Below are 17790 nucleotides of genomic sequence, written 5' to 3'. Positions count from 1 at the left end.
GGAAGGTCCTTAATCCCCTACAATTTTCTTAAGGGAATTTTCACCTCGAACGTTCGTGATATGGTAAATTTAAGTCCTAGTGATTTCGGATAGATAAAAATGTCGTTTCGGATACCGAAAAAAGGTCAGCTAAGATTTTCGGAAAGGAAATAAGACCTAAGGTTTTCGGGAAATGGACAAAAATGCCCTAGTAATTTCGAAAAGACTCAAGTTCCCCTAGAATGACCTAACTGATAAAAATATTATGGGGTGGCCTGAAATGAACCTACAGAGCTTTAAAGGCACTCCAGATAGCCTAGAATTGCGTTTCAAAGGATTTGAGAGAAAACTGCCGTTGGGTGCCCCTGAAGAGATCCAGCAACGAAACATATTCAGAACAGTTGTGCATCGTGTGGTCCCCTGCATTCAAAAGTTTCTCCTGTACTGTGTAAGTTACAAAACGTCGTTTGCGACGTGGAGAACGACATTATTTTCTTGTAGATTTAGGTAATGTCAATGGAACCGAGATTGGGGCCATGATAGCTCAACCTGGTCGGTGACGTCACATTCGAGCGCTCCGCCGATGAAGACTGGGGACGAGACTGCCATCCATTGTTTACGATGGTTTTAGTTTTTTTTTTCACGAAGATTTCTTGATATGGTTAGGAAGTACGAAGTTACAGTCATGCTTTCTCAGTTCAGTATACCATTTCGATAACTGTTAGACGAGCAGAATTGGTTTAAGCGAGAGCTCGTGTCACTGTAACTGCTAACATTTTGTATATTTCGGTCTGTTTCGTAAAGACATTTTACTAGTAAATTGATGCATTTGTCTGAGCTGTTAGTTTTAATAAATGACACTCGTAGGTTAATAATTTGTTATTTTCTCGTTGTTTGAGAAAATTATCATTGCTTTCTCGTTTTGGATACTGGTACGCCATTAGTTTTTCTATTTTCTGAAAAACGAAGATTAGCCTCGGCTGGAAGAAGCGATAACCGAACAAAAACAGCCAAACCGACCGGGGAATTGAACAACAAGACTTTGGACTTTTTTATTAAACAATTTATCCAGAATGATTTGTGGTAACTTTTTCGTCATTTTACAATCCAAAGAAAATCAGTAAGTCTAAATAGCAAGCAGAAATGTCACCTGAACATTAAAAATAATTTTATTCAGGAAACCGATGATTACATTGTTTCAGCTGTTACAACTACAACAAAGATAAAGCCGAAAATATTACAAAACGAGCTTAATTGTTTTCAAACCAAGAAACAGCTTGTTTGGATCGACAACAAAAAAATTACTATACTTTTTGCAATTTCCTAGTATAAACGGGCTCTGAACTGAATTCATTGAAGTGAAAGCATAATCCTGTGATTTAAACCATTCAGTTTTTGGCTGTTAATTTTAGTTCGTATGTAGATAGGTAGAATATTTAATAAAACCAGTAATTCATCGTAGAATTCTTGTTGACGCACGACATGCACTTTTATGAATAAAAAAGATTAAATTAGATCATCAGATTGCCTGAAAATAACTTTTAATACCGCAAACCTCTCTGGAAAATCTCATCAGCGCTACACATTCTGCCATGTTGAATACGTTTGTTCATATAAGACTCATATAGAACAGGTTTGGAATGTCACAATTTTTATAAAGTTATATTTGGTTAATAGAAATCAGATTGTACGTCAAACTTATCCGTGGACAGTCTGGGCGTGTTAACCGCAAAGTGCGCAAATCTAAACGCGTAGTTTGGGAAGATGAAAGTAAGGACTCACCATTTGCGTCAAAAGAAATTATTAAAAATGGAGCTCCATCAGTCACGTCTACAGAGAACCCGTTTTTATTTCTAACATAAATCATGTTTACTGCACAATTTATGACACAAAAAGGTTCGTACAGCTTTGCATGGTACACTGTTCTGTAATCAAACTTAATATATAGTCAAACTTTTTATTTCTTGTTGCACTTTTCTGGGTAATTCAGCCAGTGAGTGCTGCAATTTTGCTTCCAGTTCTAGGGCAGCCTGGCACTGACTGATGATCGACCATCCACTGTTAAGTGATAAACTGGAAAACTAAAATAACAGCCACATACACCAATGCAAATAAGTTGGTAAAAATTTGGAAAAATCCAACTGTTTCTATAATATGTCTGACTGATTCGACTCGAGAAGGAATTACTCTCATGGACTGCCTATTGTGAGAAAATAATACAACAACGTGTCTTTTTATAAAAAATTTCCAAGAAATCAATACAACTGGATAATCAGGAATTTCAGGATTTCATTACCTACTTTTGCTCCATGTTTCATTAATTCTGAATTTACACTGACTATCTAGTTTCCTCAAAAAAAAAAAAAAAAAAGCAATTGATTTTTCAGGTGTTCCGTGACACATATGGTTTTTCCCACGTATGACGTCAATGCACTCTGATTGGCTCATTCGCGATAAAGATCAATTGATAATAACAGTTACTGACAGGTGCCAGTTGTACGACAGATGACCTTCGCAACCAACCAAACATCCGTTGACGTTAATAATAAATAGCTGGAACTCTTGGATTTTTTCGCGGACTCTCCGTCAGATTTTCTCCACGAAAAAGTTGGGAGCGATGCGATGTTTCGAGTTGTACGGTCTTTGGGCCTCGCCAAGATAATACTATGTATCTTTTTCACAGCGTGGCCCCAAATTTTGACCGTCTTTACTCATGCGCTCGATAAAAACGTGGGAAAAATCTTCACCAACGGATGGGCAGTAAGGGTGGAGGGTGGCATTGAAACTGCCAAAAGAATTGCGAGATCTTATGGATTTGAAAAAGTTGACACGGTGAGTATGTCATAAAGAAGAGTCTTGGGGTTTTTTACAAGTACTTGCCGGTCATATTTAATATAAATTTCTAGTATTATGTTTTCTTTGGCCTGCCTGGCTCTTAAACACTGGCCACCCGGCAGGTTAGACAAATACTCGGTCAACAAATCTCAATATTTCTTAGTCGTGCCGCTGGATATTATTTCAGCGATTGGTCTTCTTTTAACGCGTTTCAAACCAATTAGTTACCATTAAAATTTTGTGAAAAATTCTGGCTTCGAGTCTATTAACACGATAAAAATTTTGTCTCTCACACGATTGCTGGTAGTAAATATTATGAGCTGATTGATTGGGGAAGTGTTGTTTCCCACTTTGGAGACGAATGAGACCACATGTCTGTGCCCAAACTAAGTTGCGCCTCCAATTCAATCTTGTATTTGTGAACGCGGAAATAATTTACCGCCTACCGTCATTTTGATACAAAGTTTGGCGAAAAGAAAAACGTTCTTCTTCCTTGAGACAGAATTTATGAGTACTTAATTGGGCTGGTGACTTCATTACGATATTCCGACTTGCTTTACTCTTGACACCGTTTGAGACGGGGATCTTCAAAACCGCTCTTTTTAAATGTAATAGGTATAAAAACAATTAAGAGAATTTTTAACACAAGCCAGTATGTGTTCTTAATTTCCGGCATTTTTACGCCCAAACCGGGTTGTCTAATTAGTACTATTTTGTTTGAAGACCAATTTTGTATTTTACATCTCTTTTATCTCGAGTGTTAAGAAGGTGTACCAATGTCTTGCTTGATCACCGAGAAAGGAAGTCTAGTATTTTCCTTTTTCAGTTTTATCGCTTCATATAAAAAAGAATTACAGTACAAGAGTTTTTAAGCGGTTCGAGTAAGCTATGAATTTGTCTGCAATAAAAGGTTTCGGACAAATAAACTTTTGATAGAGCATGTTATCAAAACTGTTGGTTGTTGTGGAGATGGGATCGATTTACAAAAATTTTACGACTTTGAACAATAAATGATTTTCTCCCGGTCTTTTATCCAAGTGACCATTGATTTACCGATGCATTCCCTGCTAGCAGAGACCTCTTTTTCCATTGTATTCGCTGAACTGACGGGCCAGTCAGTTCGGCGAATACAACGGAAAAGAGGCCTCTGCTAGCAGGGAACCGATGCACTGATTTAGTCTGCGTTCGTTGGCCTCATCCTTAAACAGGAATAAACGCCGGGCATTTTCTGGACACGATGTATTCTAGTAACTCCACATTTTCGGTTTAAAGGCGTTTGATGTGATGTTTCTGCCTCCTGACGAGTCTCTTGAGATTATCAAGCGATTTCCTGGTACATAAAGGTATAAGAATCCTCAAAGTGAATCTTCTCAACTTAATGTATGTGAGATGCTGTTGTAAATGACAGGTTTAAAACTGGTTAATAAAACTATCATGGCAGCTGACTGACTGGTGATTTATTGTCTTGTAGATTGGTACTCTGGAGAATTTCTTCCACTTGGAGCATGCCGAAGAGCCACATCGCTCAAGACGGAGTGCAGATGAACGGACAGACAGGCTGATGGAAGATCCTCAGGTAAGTTACCGAAACATTTTGTATTAATTATCATTTTGTCCGGTCGTGCAAAAATGCATGCACGCAAAATAACTGTGGTCAATTTAATAAAACTTTTACACTTTTGGTTTACAAGCTGGCTCGTTGGTTTTACGTGCGCATACAAAAAGAAACTCAGTGGAGAGTTCAAGAAACAGTTCGATAATTCTCGTGTCACGACTTCTAACAATGTTTGTTGAATCACTATTTTCTGCATGCCCGTGTAATAAGTAAGGCCCCGATTGTCCTTTGGTTTAGCTCACGCTGTGAATGACTACACACTCGCACGCAGAAAACACCAGAGAAAGAAAACAGAGCACTGATCAAATCCACACTTCCTCGCCTGTTTTTCTCCCATTTTTTGCTTCACAAGGTTACAAGGGAGAAAGGGAATAACAAACAACTCACAAAAACAACAAGAAGAAAATGGGAAACAATAAAACAAGTTGATTTCGATATCCTCATGGCTGTGCTGTGCAAGGGTTAGAACCTGCACTTACATCAAGTCTCACCTTTTTATTATATGAAATGAGGATTCAATGCTCAATGAAAATCTACTAGTTTCCCGTACATATATTGGAAAAAAGAGAGGCACAAAGTGTTCATTCTTGGCCCCGAAGCCGTAGTCAACGAACTGAATGATACGTTTGCGTTTTACAACTGTACGGAGGTTTGTTTTAGCTTCGATAGCTTTTATCATGATCAATGTGATCCAATGACTCAGTCCAAGTTTATAAAACAGTAATGTTGTTTTGCAGGTTGTGTGGGCGGAACAACAACACGAGAAAATCCGTGTCAAGAGAGGCCACTTTCACGACCGCATGACGGCGAGGGGGATCGTGCCTCGTTTTGATGATCCACTCTGGGATGCTCAGTGGTATTTGGTAGGTTATTAAGTGATTTGTAGCCTTATGGCGGATGAAAATGATCCCAATGAGACGAAAAAAACCGTCTTGGAAACATTGTTTACCGAACCGCTTGCTACGTCAGTCATGTTTGAAAATGATTTTAATTAATCAGCTCTGAATGCAAATACTTCTGAAATGATTAGAATATAATGTATAGCTTGGGAACAAAATTTGCTCCCCCAGAAAACCTTTGCGCTCGTTTTTTTTTTTTTTTTTGCAAAACTTGTCCGTAGAAAACAGTTTTTTCTGCTTGAAAGCTATTCACCTTACCTGCCGCTATCTTCAACAATACACGGCTGTCTCAAGAACGGCATTTGCTTTAAGCTTTTATTGGTTTGTTATACGGTCTGCGTTTATTGAGAGGAGTGAGATGTGATTCTACATTCATCAAATAATGGGATCATGTTAAAAATGCGTTATTTGAAATGTAGACGTACTCTACTAAGGTAGTTTACGGGCATTAGACTGAAACAGTCAGAAAAAATGTAACAAATTAGTTACAAAAGTAAAACAGCAATCCTGATCATGCGATAAAGGTTTCTTATCCGAGATATTCTCCAAACGCTATCAAATCTTACTGTGTTATTTCTAAACAGGATGACAAGCGAGCGGATCAGGATCTGGATGTGCACGTACTTCCGGTGTGGAACCAAGGGATCACTGGCAAGGGCGTGGTCGTTACCATCCTAGATGACGGTACGTCCTACTACCGCTAAGGACTTCATAAAACATATGAACACAGAAGCTCTGTAAGGAAAAAATAGAGAAAATATTGTAATTATCAGTCACCTTCACTGATTATTATTTTGCTTATCTTGTGACAGGCATTGAACACAACCACACGGATCTAATCAGAAACTACGTAAGACGGACAGTTAAACTGTATCTCATTGAAATGGCTTATATACTAGGAACTTTATTTAGGTCACACATGGAACTCAACTCACAGCGTATGAAATCAGTACAATTCGGAGAATACCAGCCGTTATAAAGGCGTCTTTGGCAGCCGCTGATGGTTCAATGTTCAGGAGGAACAGCAGAACATCTTTAGTTCGTCTACGCGACTTCGTCCTAGTTTGTACACAAGACAGATCATGTCATGTATATCTTCTTGATGGTGTGTAGCACGCTGACTCAGTGAGTATATCATTAACTTAATTTTTTCCATTTTATTTTTATAGGACCCTGATGCAAGCTGGGATGTGAATGGTGAAGATGGTGACCCCTTTCCTCGTTATGATCCGACAAATGAAAACAAGTAAGTCATTACAAAAACGTTCCATGAATTTTCCCAGAGCGTTCATCGCGGGTTGGATTCCCGCCGAGGTCAAAGAGTATTTCTTTGCCTCATATGGTCTCCAATTTCCTTACTAGGCCTAATGCTCAGTAGGAAATTCACGAGTTCACTTTAGGACTTTAACATACACTGCAGAGTTAATTCTCTAATCCATCATTTGTATCTCTAGTGCTAGCGGCACAACAGGCCAACGAGGTCGAGGTTGACAATTATTTGCGTACTTCGGATATATTTTTGTGAAAACAAAAGTTCATTTCAACATTATGTAATACGATGTTCTCTTAGAGCATAAGATGCTTACCTAGAGGTCGAGCTTATGTTGTTGCAAATGCCGGAGCAGTTCTTTCATGGTCATATTTTAAGGCATCATTTCTGTCCCGAGTAACTGTTCATTGTTTTGTTGTAGACACGGTACCCGCTGTGCAGGAGAGGTTGCGGCTCAAGCAAACAATTCGATATGTGGAGTGGGCGTCGCCTACAATGCTAAAATAGGAGGTAATGTATTACAAAATCATGAACACTTAGGTGTAATTTTCTCATCGCGTGCGACCTGGTCAGATCATATTGATCAGTTATCAGCTAAGACAAATAAGAACCTTGGCCTTTTAGAGCGAGTCAAACACCTTTTACCACGCTTTGCTCGGCTGTTGTACTTTGTTACTTTAGTATTGCCATTGTTTGATTATGGTTACCTGGTATGGGGGATAAAAAGAACTCCACACTCATACAAAGCTTGCAACAGTTACAAAATAAAGCTTCTGAGATCATTTTAGATCGCCCTCTTTATTCTTCAGCCTCATGGCATGTACCAGTGCAGGCATTACCATCGTTGTCCTTATTGAAGACAAGTGTAAGAACAATCTAGTATCATCTCATTTGACTTCTTTGAAAGAGAAGCATAAGTATAATACACGTAACGGCGACAATTTCCGTCTACCCACTGTTAGAATCACAGTCGAACCTCGTTATTACGGACACCAAGGGGACAATAATAAGTGTCCTTATTCAGGAGTGTAGTCTACTTCTTGTTCGCAGTCATGGAGGGATGTTGATGGGGCGTTTACCCTAATCCAAATGTATTGATTTTTATAGGAGTGCGCATGCTTGACGGCCGTGTGACCGATAAAGTAGAGGCTGCCTCATTGAGTTTAAATCCTCAGTTTATCGATATCTACTCTGCCAGCTGGGGGCCCAGTGACGACGGCGCTACGGTGGAGGGACCCGGAACTTTGGCTGCGGCGGCGTTTGAAAATGGAATCACAAAGGTACTTTACAGAGTTCCCAGTTTGCGATAAGTACCCAGGAATTTATTGGAATAGGCGACACCCTATTGTCCAGTCTATTGTTGGAAAAAATTTTCATCCTAAATCCATTGGATCAACAATCGTCAGATTTATCTTCAACTAGGATACCAAGGAAATCAAGAGCCAAAACAGTTTGGGAAGCAAAAAAACAATGTTTTGATCAACTACAATGCAGACAATGAGCAGTAAAGAATGACAAATGAGTAGCTGTGAAGAAACCCCCGCTGCCATACGCGTGCTTTACAAAAAAAATGGAAGGACAGGAAAAAAGGGAAAATTGTTGAATTTTGGCTTTAATTCAATCTTACTGTTCCCTGTAAAGATCACACGTATAGAAAAGGCAGAATTCACTTAGTGTAAGGCGATTTTACACAAGCCAATTTATTTCCTACGCCTTTAGAAGTCTTGGTTTTGGTGATGCTATTTCAATGTGATTCCGCATTGGACAAAATGAAAGCAAATGTTTATGTCCCTATTTTTCTTTTCTTTTTTCTTTTTCGCAACAAATAGGGTCGCGGTGGACTGGGTTCGATATTTGTCTGGGCGTCAGGTAATGGTGGCAGACACGAGGACAGTTGTAACTGTGACGGATACACGGACAGTATCTACACACTGTCTATCAGTTCAGCCTCAGATCATGGTGAATCACCCTGGTACTCAGAAAGCTGCTCTTCGACTCTAGCCACGACCTTCAGCAGCGGGGCTCATGGTGAAAAGAGAATTGTGAGTTGTTTTTTAGTTTCGAGTACAATGCATTGAAGGGAGCGGTGCTAGTTTTACTGTAAAAAAAAAAAAAAAAATAGTTTTACTGGTTGTTTGTCTCACGCAGTACCAAGCTTCATTAATCACAGAAAGCGAAAACAACATGCGCAATGAACTAACCGATCAGTTTTCAATTAAGTATCGAGGGTAATTCATGTTTGCTTTTGTTTTATTTACTTCTTTACAGGTCACAACAGATCTACATAACGTATGCACTGAAAGACATACGGGAACTTCAGCATCGGCCCCGCTGGCTGCCGGGATCATAGCACTTGCGCTGGAAGTGAAGTAAGGAACATAATAATAATCACTTTAGAAAATTACTGACAAGCTACGTGCTTTTTGGTTGGTTAATTGGGCGTTTTTCTCGACTACAACGAGATAACTTAAAATAAGATAAGATGACGCCATAAAAGTGATTCCCTTGTACGTGATCTTATTCTTTTACCTTGTGACGTTTAGTATGAAAACGAAAAAGTATTGACGAGTTGAAGTGACGCAAGAAAAATATCCCATATCGGAAATACAAATATAAGTATTTCTTAATGGTATAAAACACACCTACCCTTTTCATATTTTACAGCCCCCGTCTGACATGGCGTGACGTGCAGCATATTGTAGTGTGGACTTCAAACTGGGAGCCTCTTAAACATGACCAGGATTGGAGTCCAAATGGAGTAGGACTTCATGTTAATAGGAAGTTTGGCTTCGGCCTGTTAGTTGCAGAAAAGATAGTTGAATTAGCCAAGCCTGGTACGTTTAAAACTGTTCCTGAAAAGACCATTTGTAGAGGACAAATAAACCAAGACCGCAAGTAAGTTGGTGAAGTCAGTGATTTTTAATTTGCTCATCTTCTTTTGTTGAATTAACGGTAGCGCCAATAAGGGTGCGTTCGGTTGACCCTATTCGGAATAGGAAACATACAGTGATGACAAGAAATCCCTCATAAGAGGTTTTAGGAGTTACTGGAGTACAAAATCGCTCTTAAATTATCATGTGTCAGCAAAAGTTTGCAGAAATGGCTACCCAAATTACTGAGAAAGAAAAACATTAACAGCTATCCCACTTATTCTTATTCCGGAATCAGAGATCAATCGAACGAAATCTAAGTGAAAATTTCATTGCTATTTTTTTTTTTCTAGAAAAGTTTCAATTTATGATCAGTACACTGGCCAGTCTAAAAAGAACTTAGATGTTAATTTCGACATAAACTGCGCCGTTTACCCAAGAAACTTGTTCAATAATCTAGAGAGCTGAAAAGGTTGTGGTCGGCTTCTGCTTAACGCTTGATTCATTTCTCTTCACAGGCCGATCAAATTTAACGAGCCTCAGAAGATAACAATGCACTCTAATGGCTGTTCAGGAACTGCTGCAGAGATTCGCTACCTAGAACATGTTCAACTTCTAATTAGTTTGGATTACACTCGGCGTGGAGACCTTGTAGTGTACCTAACATCCCCCATGGGAACCAAATCTTGCCTGTTGTCTCCTAGAAAAGAGGACCTCTCCAATGAGGGTTTCACAAAATGGCCCTTTATGACAACGCATTCATGGGGCGAGGATCCCAGGGGTACATGGACTCTAGAAATAAAGGACCTTGGTGATAACAGACCCAATCACGGAACTCTCACCGAATGGCAGCTTATATTACATGGAACCAAAGACAAACCTAATCATCAGCCTGTTGCGCATCCTGATAAACCACGTGACTCGGTTCCAGTGCCCGAGTCGCCTAATACTTCAAGTACACCTCAGGTACCCAACGGACCAACATACACGTTTGGCCCTGCTCCTGTCACACCGGTGAGCCCTGTGAAATACGTGGCACCTCATGTGGTCAGCTACACAGCCTCTCCAAGTCCTAATCCAGCGCTGTTGACCCTTGCTGCGCAGACTGTAGCAGAACAACAAGCAGGGAAACAACCACGACCTCAGTATATCTCAAATGCGAAGCAGCCCGTGCCAGCTCAAAACGCCTATGGTCAGCAAGCCAACTTAGCAGCACAGTCGGTCTTTCCATCTCTCCATAGTAACTTTTTACCGGCAAACTACCAAGAGAATCAAATAGCTAACTACTATCACTATGCAGCTCCTGCCAATACTAGAGGATATTTGCCTCAATTAGGCAACCCTGCCGTCTCTCAAAACAACGACCAGCTAGGATTTCAAGCAATGAGCTGGAGCGGTACCACTGCTTACCGTAATCCACTACAATACAACGCATACAGTAATTATCTACGAACATTTGGAAGGCGGGGGGCTGGAAAGTATATAGAATACCTTAAATCTAAGAAGAAAGAGAAGTTAAAAAGAACGTAGCAAGAAAACTAAGTTTTTTAAAATGTATCTCAATACACTGTAAAATATTTGAAAGAATTTTAAAAGTAATTAGTTAATCAAATTAGGGGTGGCATTTTCATATCAATGTGACTTTACGGGTTATCTCTCTGGCTAAACAAACAATAGGGCAGTGGATCTATTCTAGCTTTAGAATAAGTCTATGTTCTCACTATATTTAATAGCTTCAGCGTCCGGTACAAAAGCAGATCCGAGAGGTCTTCCCTTCATAAAGAAACGCTCAATTCGGCACAAGGTTTACACCAGGGCAACGTTGCTCTGCTCCGGTACCTGATGAACGCAACATTTCCTCCGCAACAGGAGGATTTCGTGTCACTACACCGCGTATTACGAAAAGGTAACCAGATCGGCAAAAATGTTATTCACGGTTTGTCAGATTTGAAATTCTATCCGGTATGGTGTGGACGGCTTGTTTCATTTTTACTTCAATTTTACATCGCGAGGGCATAAAGCTTTCCGCACAGTGTAAACAAGCTTAAAGGAATTGCACAACAGTGGAGAGCGCCTTTTATCTGTACAGTCATGCAACACTTAAAAATAACTCTTAGAAAGCGTCTGGTGATAAAAGGCCGAAGATAAGTGAGTTGCAGATGGGCGCATAGGCCTCTGGCTGTACTCAGTATAGGCACGACTTGATTTCAGACGTGGCATTTCAGTAACAACAGTTTCAAAACAAAAATAAACATTTGCCAGCTTTTGTAAGAATAAATTCCTACTTATCATTTATGAATTGAGTGAGCACAGCTCAACAAATGTAGGACGTTTGAAACCAAGCCGTGCAAGCTCTGCGGCGCTACACGGGGAAAGTCCATGGCTCGGTCTCAAACTTGTCATGGGCCGGCAATGCGATCCACTTGTTTAGTTCGGCACGGGGGTAGCACGACACTAGGTAACAATTTAAAAAAGAAAAAATGATCTAAATACTGGTGTCCAATATAAATCTGGTGTCTTTTAGTTCAGCTGGCTGGGCGGGAATCTGAACACCAGAAAAAAATTCAAGCGTAACTCTAGTTGACATTTGTCGAACAGTTTTAGACTCTTTTTGATTAAATTTGCTTTGTTTAGTTTCCTCGGCTCTATACTACTATGGCTACTATTAGCCTTAAAATTAGCTTCAGAACTGCAACAATCTGCTCTATATTGTCGAAGCACATGCAGGCATGCTGATTTCAGCCTCTAACCAGAATGGGAACAGCAGCAAAAAGAAACCAATTAGCTCATCATGTACTTGGCATATACTTGTGTGATTGCCTCATATAGCATTCTCCGATTGTTGTGTTGTAGTTCAGTGGTCTATGCACCGGGCTTCGCCATCCGTTTCAGTACTTAACACGTATCACAGGCCACGACAAAACTAACATGAGCAGGTCATGTCTTCAATCTGTCCATATGATCTCCGCAGCAATCTGGAATTCAGCGGCCTACAATGTCAGGATTTGCCCTGGAATTCAATTGTTAATTTACCTTTCGCTGGTTCTCGGAGCCAAAACCACGACTGGGAAAGAAATGCAGGCTAATTAGGTTTTGGGTTTAAACGCTAGAAATACCCGGCAACTAGCTGAAGCTCTCTAGCATAGTGAATAAAACACTATTATTTTTATGAAGAGTATTTCCGCTTTCCCTAACCATTCTTCTGTCTAAATCATTAATTTCCTTACGTTTTTCAGCGCATGCTCACTTGCTACCAAGGTGCAACATTTTTTTAAACCATACAAGAGTTGCCGGGAATTTGAAAATCGTACCAAACCCGGGGCCTTTTTCCTCTGGTGTGTTAGAAGATCAAAGCTCCCAAACTACCGCTAATTCATTGGAATCATTTTCTTTGAATCAAAGACAACATAATTAAAAGAAATTGCGGGATAAGTATATAAGCACAGAAGAGATAACAAAATAAAGACAGACGTGAATAGACTTTTTTCTGTAAATAGCAATGATGTAAAGAAAATACCTTAGGTGGGGTCTTCTATCAGAGAAGGAAAAGTAGCTAAAAATGGTACAGTAATCAGCGCGAAATGCGGTAGTGAGGGGGACTTTAGAAAAGATTAGACAATATTCCCCTGGGGGAATAACTGTGGTATTCAGTCTAAGGGATTTGGAAATAAAAGGGACATTTCTTGTAAAATGTGTCTTTGATTATTCAAAGCTACATGAGTCATGCAGGTTGAAATCTAGGATTAAGTTGTGACATGGCCGAATTGCACTGATTCCTTCGCTCTGCATTATTTTTCAGGCGGTCACTTTGTGTCTCTTATAGTCGTCAATTTGTATGCACGTGGTCCCGGCCACAAAAAAAGTCAATGTCGGCGGGTCGTACGAACGCGTGTATTTTTTTTCAGTTTACCGAAATGTACGAGACGAAGGAATAAGTAATCTGTTCTTCACAATGCGATTTAGAAAAGCGCAATCAAGGGATCGTGAAAAGCGTGAACATCTAGATTATAGAATTCAGCATGTCTCAGTGAATTCTGCAGCGATTAATCAGACGGTAGAAATTACCCTAACTCATGGATAAGGTGGTTAGTTTCTAAGGAAACTATGGCGCAGTGTCGGTGGGGGAATGGAAACGAATGTTCGGTTTTATTCGAGTGCTGACGTTTCGAACGTCCTTCGTCAGAGCGAATCCTTTTTATTTTTCGCCCTGACGAAGGGCTAACCCTCGAAACGTCAGCACTCGAATCTCTTTATGGTGGCCAAATTCTGTTCATAAAACCCTAACTTAGCCTGTAGACGGTAAGCTACTAATGCGGGGAGTATGTTGAAGTTTCAAATTGATCGCCCCACCCCTCCCCCCGGGATTTGAACTTTTGAAGATGGGCTTGCTCAAACTCTCGCCACCGTGGACGAAAATCTGATTGCGTCCATATGCCCTACCGTTGCCGGTAGGCCAATTGACCCTCTCAAACACATGCTGCCTGCAAACCATCCTCCAAGATTCGGGGGCAGATGGTGCAGACGAGGAAAAAGTCGAAACGGGAAGTCGGACCTAGAAGTTTTGCCGCGCCTTCAAAAACACAAAAAGCTTTTGAAGGCCTATTTGCTGAGACAATCCTTCACGAAAAAGAGAACTTCAGTTCGAAAATTCATGTTTTCAGCAGAATAGCCTGCGTAGCAGTCGTTTTGCGTTTCCGGGGAAGGAACCGCCCCTCCCCCCGGCTCCTACTTTTTTGCTCCTTTTTGCCCAATGCCCTCGTGTGATTACCCCGCTTGGCTTGAAGGAAACAGAAATGACTGCTACGCAGGCTATCAGCAGAACGAAAAAATTACACATAGCCATGACACTCCCAGCTCAAATTTCCAACTTGCAAAGGTCTTCGCAACCGGTGTATTGAAATAATTAATTAGTCAAATCCCCCCCCCCTCAGGGGGGAAGGGGGGAGGGGGTTACACATGTTGATTCATGCAAAACATAGCTTGCTCTTCTCCTAGATGAAATGTGACATCACTCATACTGCTGATCGCTCTGGTAAAATGACTGTTACTGTGCTATCAAAAGTCACAAAGAGTTTCTAAACTTCAGCTGTTGCTACAAACATAACCTGTGATCAGACCTTCTTATTTCGGGGTTAGTGTGAATTTTGTGGCAGCGCGAGCCATACTTTCGCGCTCCCCCCCCAAAAAAGTACGCCTGATCACAAGTACTACAAACACACCCATTTCCTTTTTCCTTAATACTAAAGATACCTCCATGGAAATTTGGGAGAACCAAACAAGTGGTTGACACTCAACGATTGCTCATGTTTCAACAGTTTCCTGTCCTCTCCGATTTCTACTTGTGCTTTATAAATGGCCAGAAACGGAAAATATTTTGAATTTCTGAAACTTCCAATTCTTTTAAAAGATGCGTTTGCATTCGAGTCAGAAATGCTTGACTGCAGTTTAAAAAATATTCAACTTTCATTATTACACAAGGCAACAGTCACTATGTGTGCCTCCCTTTTCTAAAGAGACACTGTTGTCGGTAAATATCATGATCGGTACAAAACTTTATTTACATTTTGTGGGAATCTCTTTAAGAAGAAAAGGCGCAGAAAGTTGTTCCACACATCTACATGAACTGAACAGAAATTAAGAAGCATCTTTTTAACAAACACTGTGACAACACTGTTTCACATTGTCTTGTCAGTCACATAATCCTTGACATTGTTACATTAACCTCAGGTTATGTCACAGCACTTTTTTTTTTCAACATACTGGCAGGTATAAACTGAGAAGTTGCAGTGAGTAAAACAACACCAGTAGCTTGCTTTTGAATTCGTTAAAATGTGTCAAACATCAACATACTGAAATGGCAAATGACATTGCCATTGATGCTTAGCACAGGAGACAAACTCAAGTGAGTTTGAGTTGACTACAACAGTAACTATAAGCCAACCACTGACATTAGCACTTCTCAGTTCCTGTAGTTTTGTATTGACGACAAGGATGTTGTTTCCATATGATAATGAAGTTTTCTGTTTCATCTTCTTCCCCTTCCTCTACCCCTTCCACGTCCTCTACCTCTACCACCAGGAGGAAGGCGGCCTCGACCTCGTGCAGCTGTTATAAACAAAACATGGAGTTCACATTTAATTCTTTCTAACATAAGTGCAAACACTGACACTGAGATTAAAAAAAAATTAGGTAGTGGCTATGCATCTAACCTGTAGATTTAAGAGGCATAAATTGTTTTGGGCTTCTTTTAAGATCCAACAGTATTTGTCAGTGTAAAATGCGTTCCCTACACTAACAGAGTATTGGCTATGTTTATAATAAGCTTGAACAAACACCCAACAGCACGCCATACAGATTTAATACTCAGCAAACAAGAACAAACAAAGAGATCTCTCTAGCCGTTATACCAGTACCCGCAGTTTCTTGGTGCTGCAATCAACAACTGATGTAAATACAAGGATTCTAAAGAAACATGCCCCAGAATACAATAGTTAACAAAAAATGGGTCCGCAATACCTTTAAACACAGTAGCCACATTTTTTAAAGCTTACTTTTTTAAGACAGTTACAAAAAGACACAAACAGTGATACATACCAGCTTCCTTCTTTTTGGCCTTTGCTTTAGGAGCATCATCAACTAGTAGAGTGTCCAGAGGTAAACTTTCTGGAAGAATGAAGAAACGGATGTTGTTGCCTCTGATACTTAGTGACTCTAACTGTACGGGCTCCTTGTTCTTGATGGTCATTTTTACCGCTTTCAAGTGAGTGTTCATACTCATGTCAACACCTAAAATAGAAATAAATTAATATGCTTAGTACTAGCATAGCCTAGAAAGATTACTTCATCGAGATGTTTTTTGGGATCCTTGGACACTCTATTTTTCCATTCTTACACTGTATGTGACCTACACTCATGGGGAGAGTTTGATTAAAACAGTGAAAAGTGAAAAGAACATTGACTCAGCAACAAAAGTGTGTGACAAATGACGCTTTCCCTGTCACCCTTCAGTCTTTCCTCTCAGTTTTCTGATTTTGGAAGTAGCAAGTGTGCAATACAATGCCTCCAGCAACGAACATGGTCAAAGCACAGAGATGGGAATGGATTGGATATGACCTGTTATAAGAGCTCACAGACGACTGCAGTATAGCCCTGAAGAGGACACCAGCAGAAAGAAGAAAGAAAAGACTAAGAGACAGGTGGTCAGGTGGAGAAGCTGGACTGAAGTACAGCTGTAGGACTAGCCAAAAGTACACAAGATGGGAATCGTTTACTTGCACCCTATGAGACACAGGGCATGACAAGGACGGGGATGCACAATCTGCGAGCCAGCGAGGCATGCGAGCCAGACGTGTGAGGCACTCAGGTTAGCCTAAAAAACACTCCGGTTAGCCTAAATAGCACTCAGGTTAGCTTTAATAGCTCCCCGGTTAGCTTAACGGTTAGCATTTATGTTGGGGGTTGTTCATGCCTCGCACGTCTGCCTTGCATGCCTCGCTGGCTCGCATATTGTATACACTCACAAGGACTGATGATGGAAATAAATAATGAGGAGTAAACTACAGACTGGGACTGGATTATGACAAACCTTCATGTAATCTCTAAATCGGCCTTGGTCTGCAGTCTACATTTTACACTGAACCTTTTGGAAGCACTTATGCAGCAGTATTAAAGCTCAGTGGATAAATTCCCTGCACGTTCTTAGCAGACATATTTTTCTTTCCTTGCTTAACTAGAAAGTGAAAAAGATCTGGAAGAGCATGATTGGAACGGCAAATGATTTGCAGGAATCCGGATTAATTTCTCGATCTCACGGTTGCATGCACCCTGCGAGTAGAGCCTACTTACTGGAGCAACCAAAAGAAAGGCTCTGCTAGCAGGTTGGGTTGCATTTCTATTAAACTACATTCAAAACCAAAACATACGTATTAAACATTTCCGATGATAATGGCAGACCCAGTTACTCCAGTATACACACACAATAACTGCATATTATAGCTCTAGCCAAGCTTACCAGTGATAGTTCCATGAACGACGGTTCCATTTTTCAGTTCGATTGTCACTGTTTCGTGGCTGAGCTTCATCAAAAACCTGCCAACAAGGAACAACAACATTGGAAACAAACGTCACATCAGCAAGGTTAAAGCTGTCATATCAAAAAAACAATGAAAGAAATACATTCTTAAATTCCCTTACCTTACAAGTTTCATGGTTGCGAGCTGAGAAACTCAGATGCAACCGGATTACAAAAATTACCAAAACTTTGAGAGTCTCAAAGATGGCCGCCAGACGTTTCCGAACGTTTAACCTCGATTTCATGAACAC

The 17790-nt window shown here is 40.3% G+C and overlaps 2 protein-coding genes across 2 annotated transcripts; one reads left to right on the top strand and one right to left on the bottom strand.

The window, feature by feature from the left end:
• The first annotated feature begins 2503 nt into the window (after positions 1-2503).
• LOC146476864 (neuroendocrine convertase 1-like) lies at positions 2504-11744 on the top strand. Its single transcript, XM_085113990.1, has 12 exons — positions 2504-2811; positions 4286-4390; positions 5167-5292; positions 5913-6012; positions 6141-6178; positions 6498-6574; positions 7020-7108; positions 7706-7878; positions 8428-8640; positions 8867-8967; positions 9263-9493; positions 9987-11744. Exons 1-12 carry the CDS (start codon positions 2602-2604, stop codon positions 10996-10998), a joined length of 2475 nt encoding a protein of 824 aa, XP_084970116.1. The 5' UTR covers positions 2504-2601; the 3' UTR covers positions 10999-11744.
• Positions 11745-15000: 3256 nt separating this feature from the next.
• Positions 15001-17788, bottom strand: LOC146476863 (small nuclear ribonucleoprotein Sm D1-like). Its single transcript, XM_085113989.1, has 4 exons — positions 17662-17788; positions 17480-17556; positions 16063-16254; positions 15001-15573 (listed from the first exon to the last, which is right to left on the bottom strand). The coding sequence occupies exons 1-4, from the start codon at positions 17673-17675 to the stop codon at positions 15494-15496; spliced, it is 363 nt and encodes a 120-aa protein (XP_084970115.1). The 5' UTR covers positions 17676-17788; the 3' UTR covers positions 15001-15493.
• Between the last annotated feature and the right edge of the window lie 2 nt (positions 17789-17790).

Source organism: Pavona decussata, unplaced genomic scaffold (assembly GCF_977016875.1).
Source record: "Pavona decussata unplaced genomic scaffold, jaPavDecu1.1 SCAFFOLD_72, whole genome shotgun sequence".
Taxonomy (NCBI): domain Eukaryota; kingdom Metazoa; phylum Cnidaria; class Anthozoa; order Scleractinia; family Agariciidae; genus Pavona; species Pavona decussata.
The sequence above is the reverse complement of the archived record's forward strand: the minus strand, read 5'-3'. Positions and strand labels throughout refer to the sequence as shown.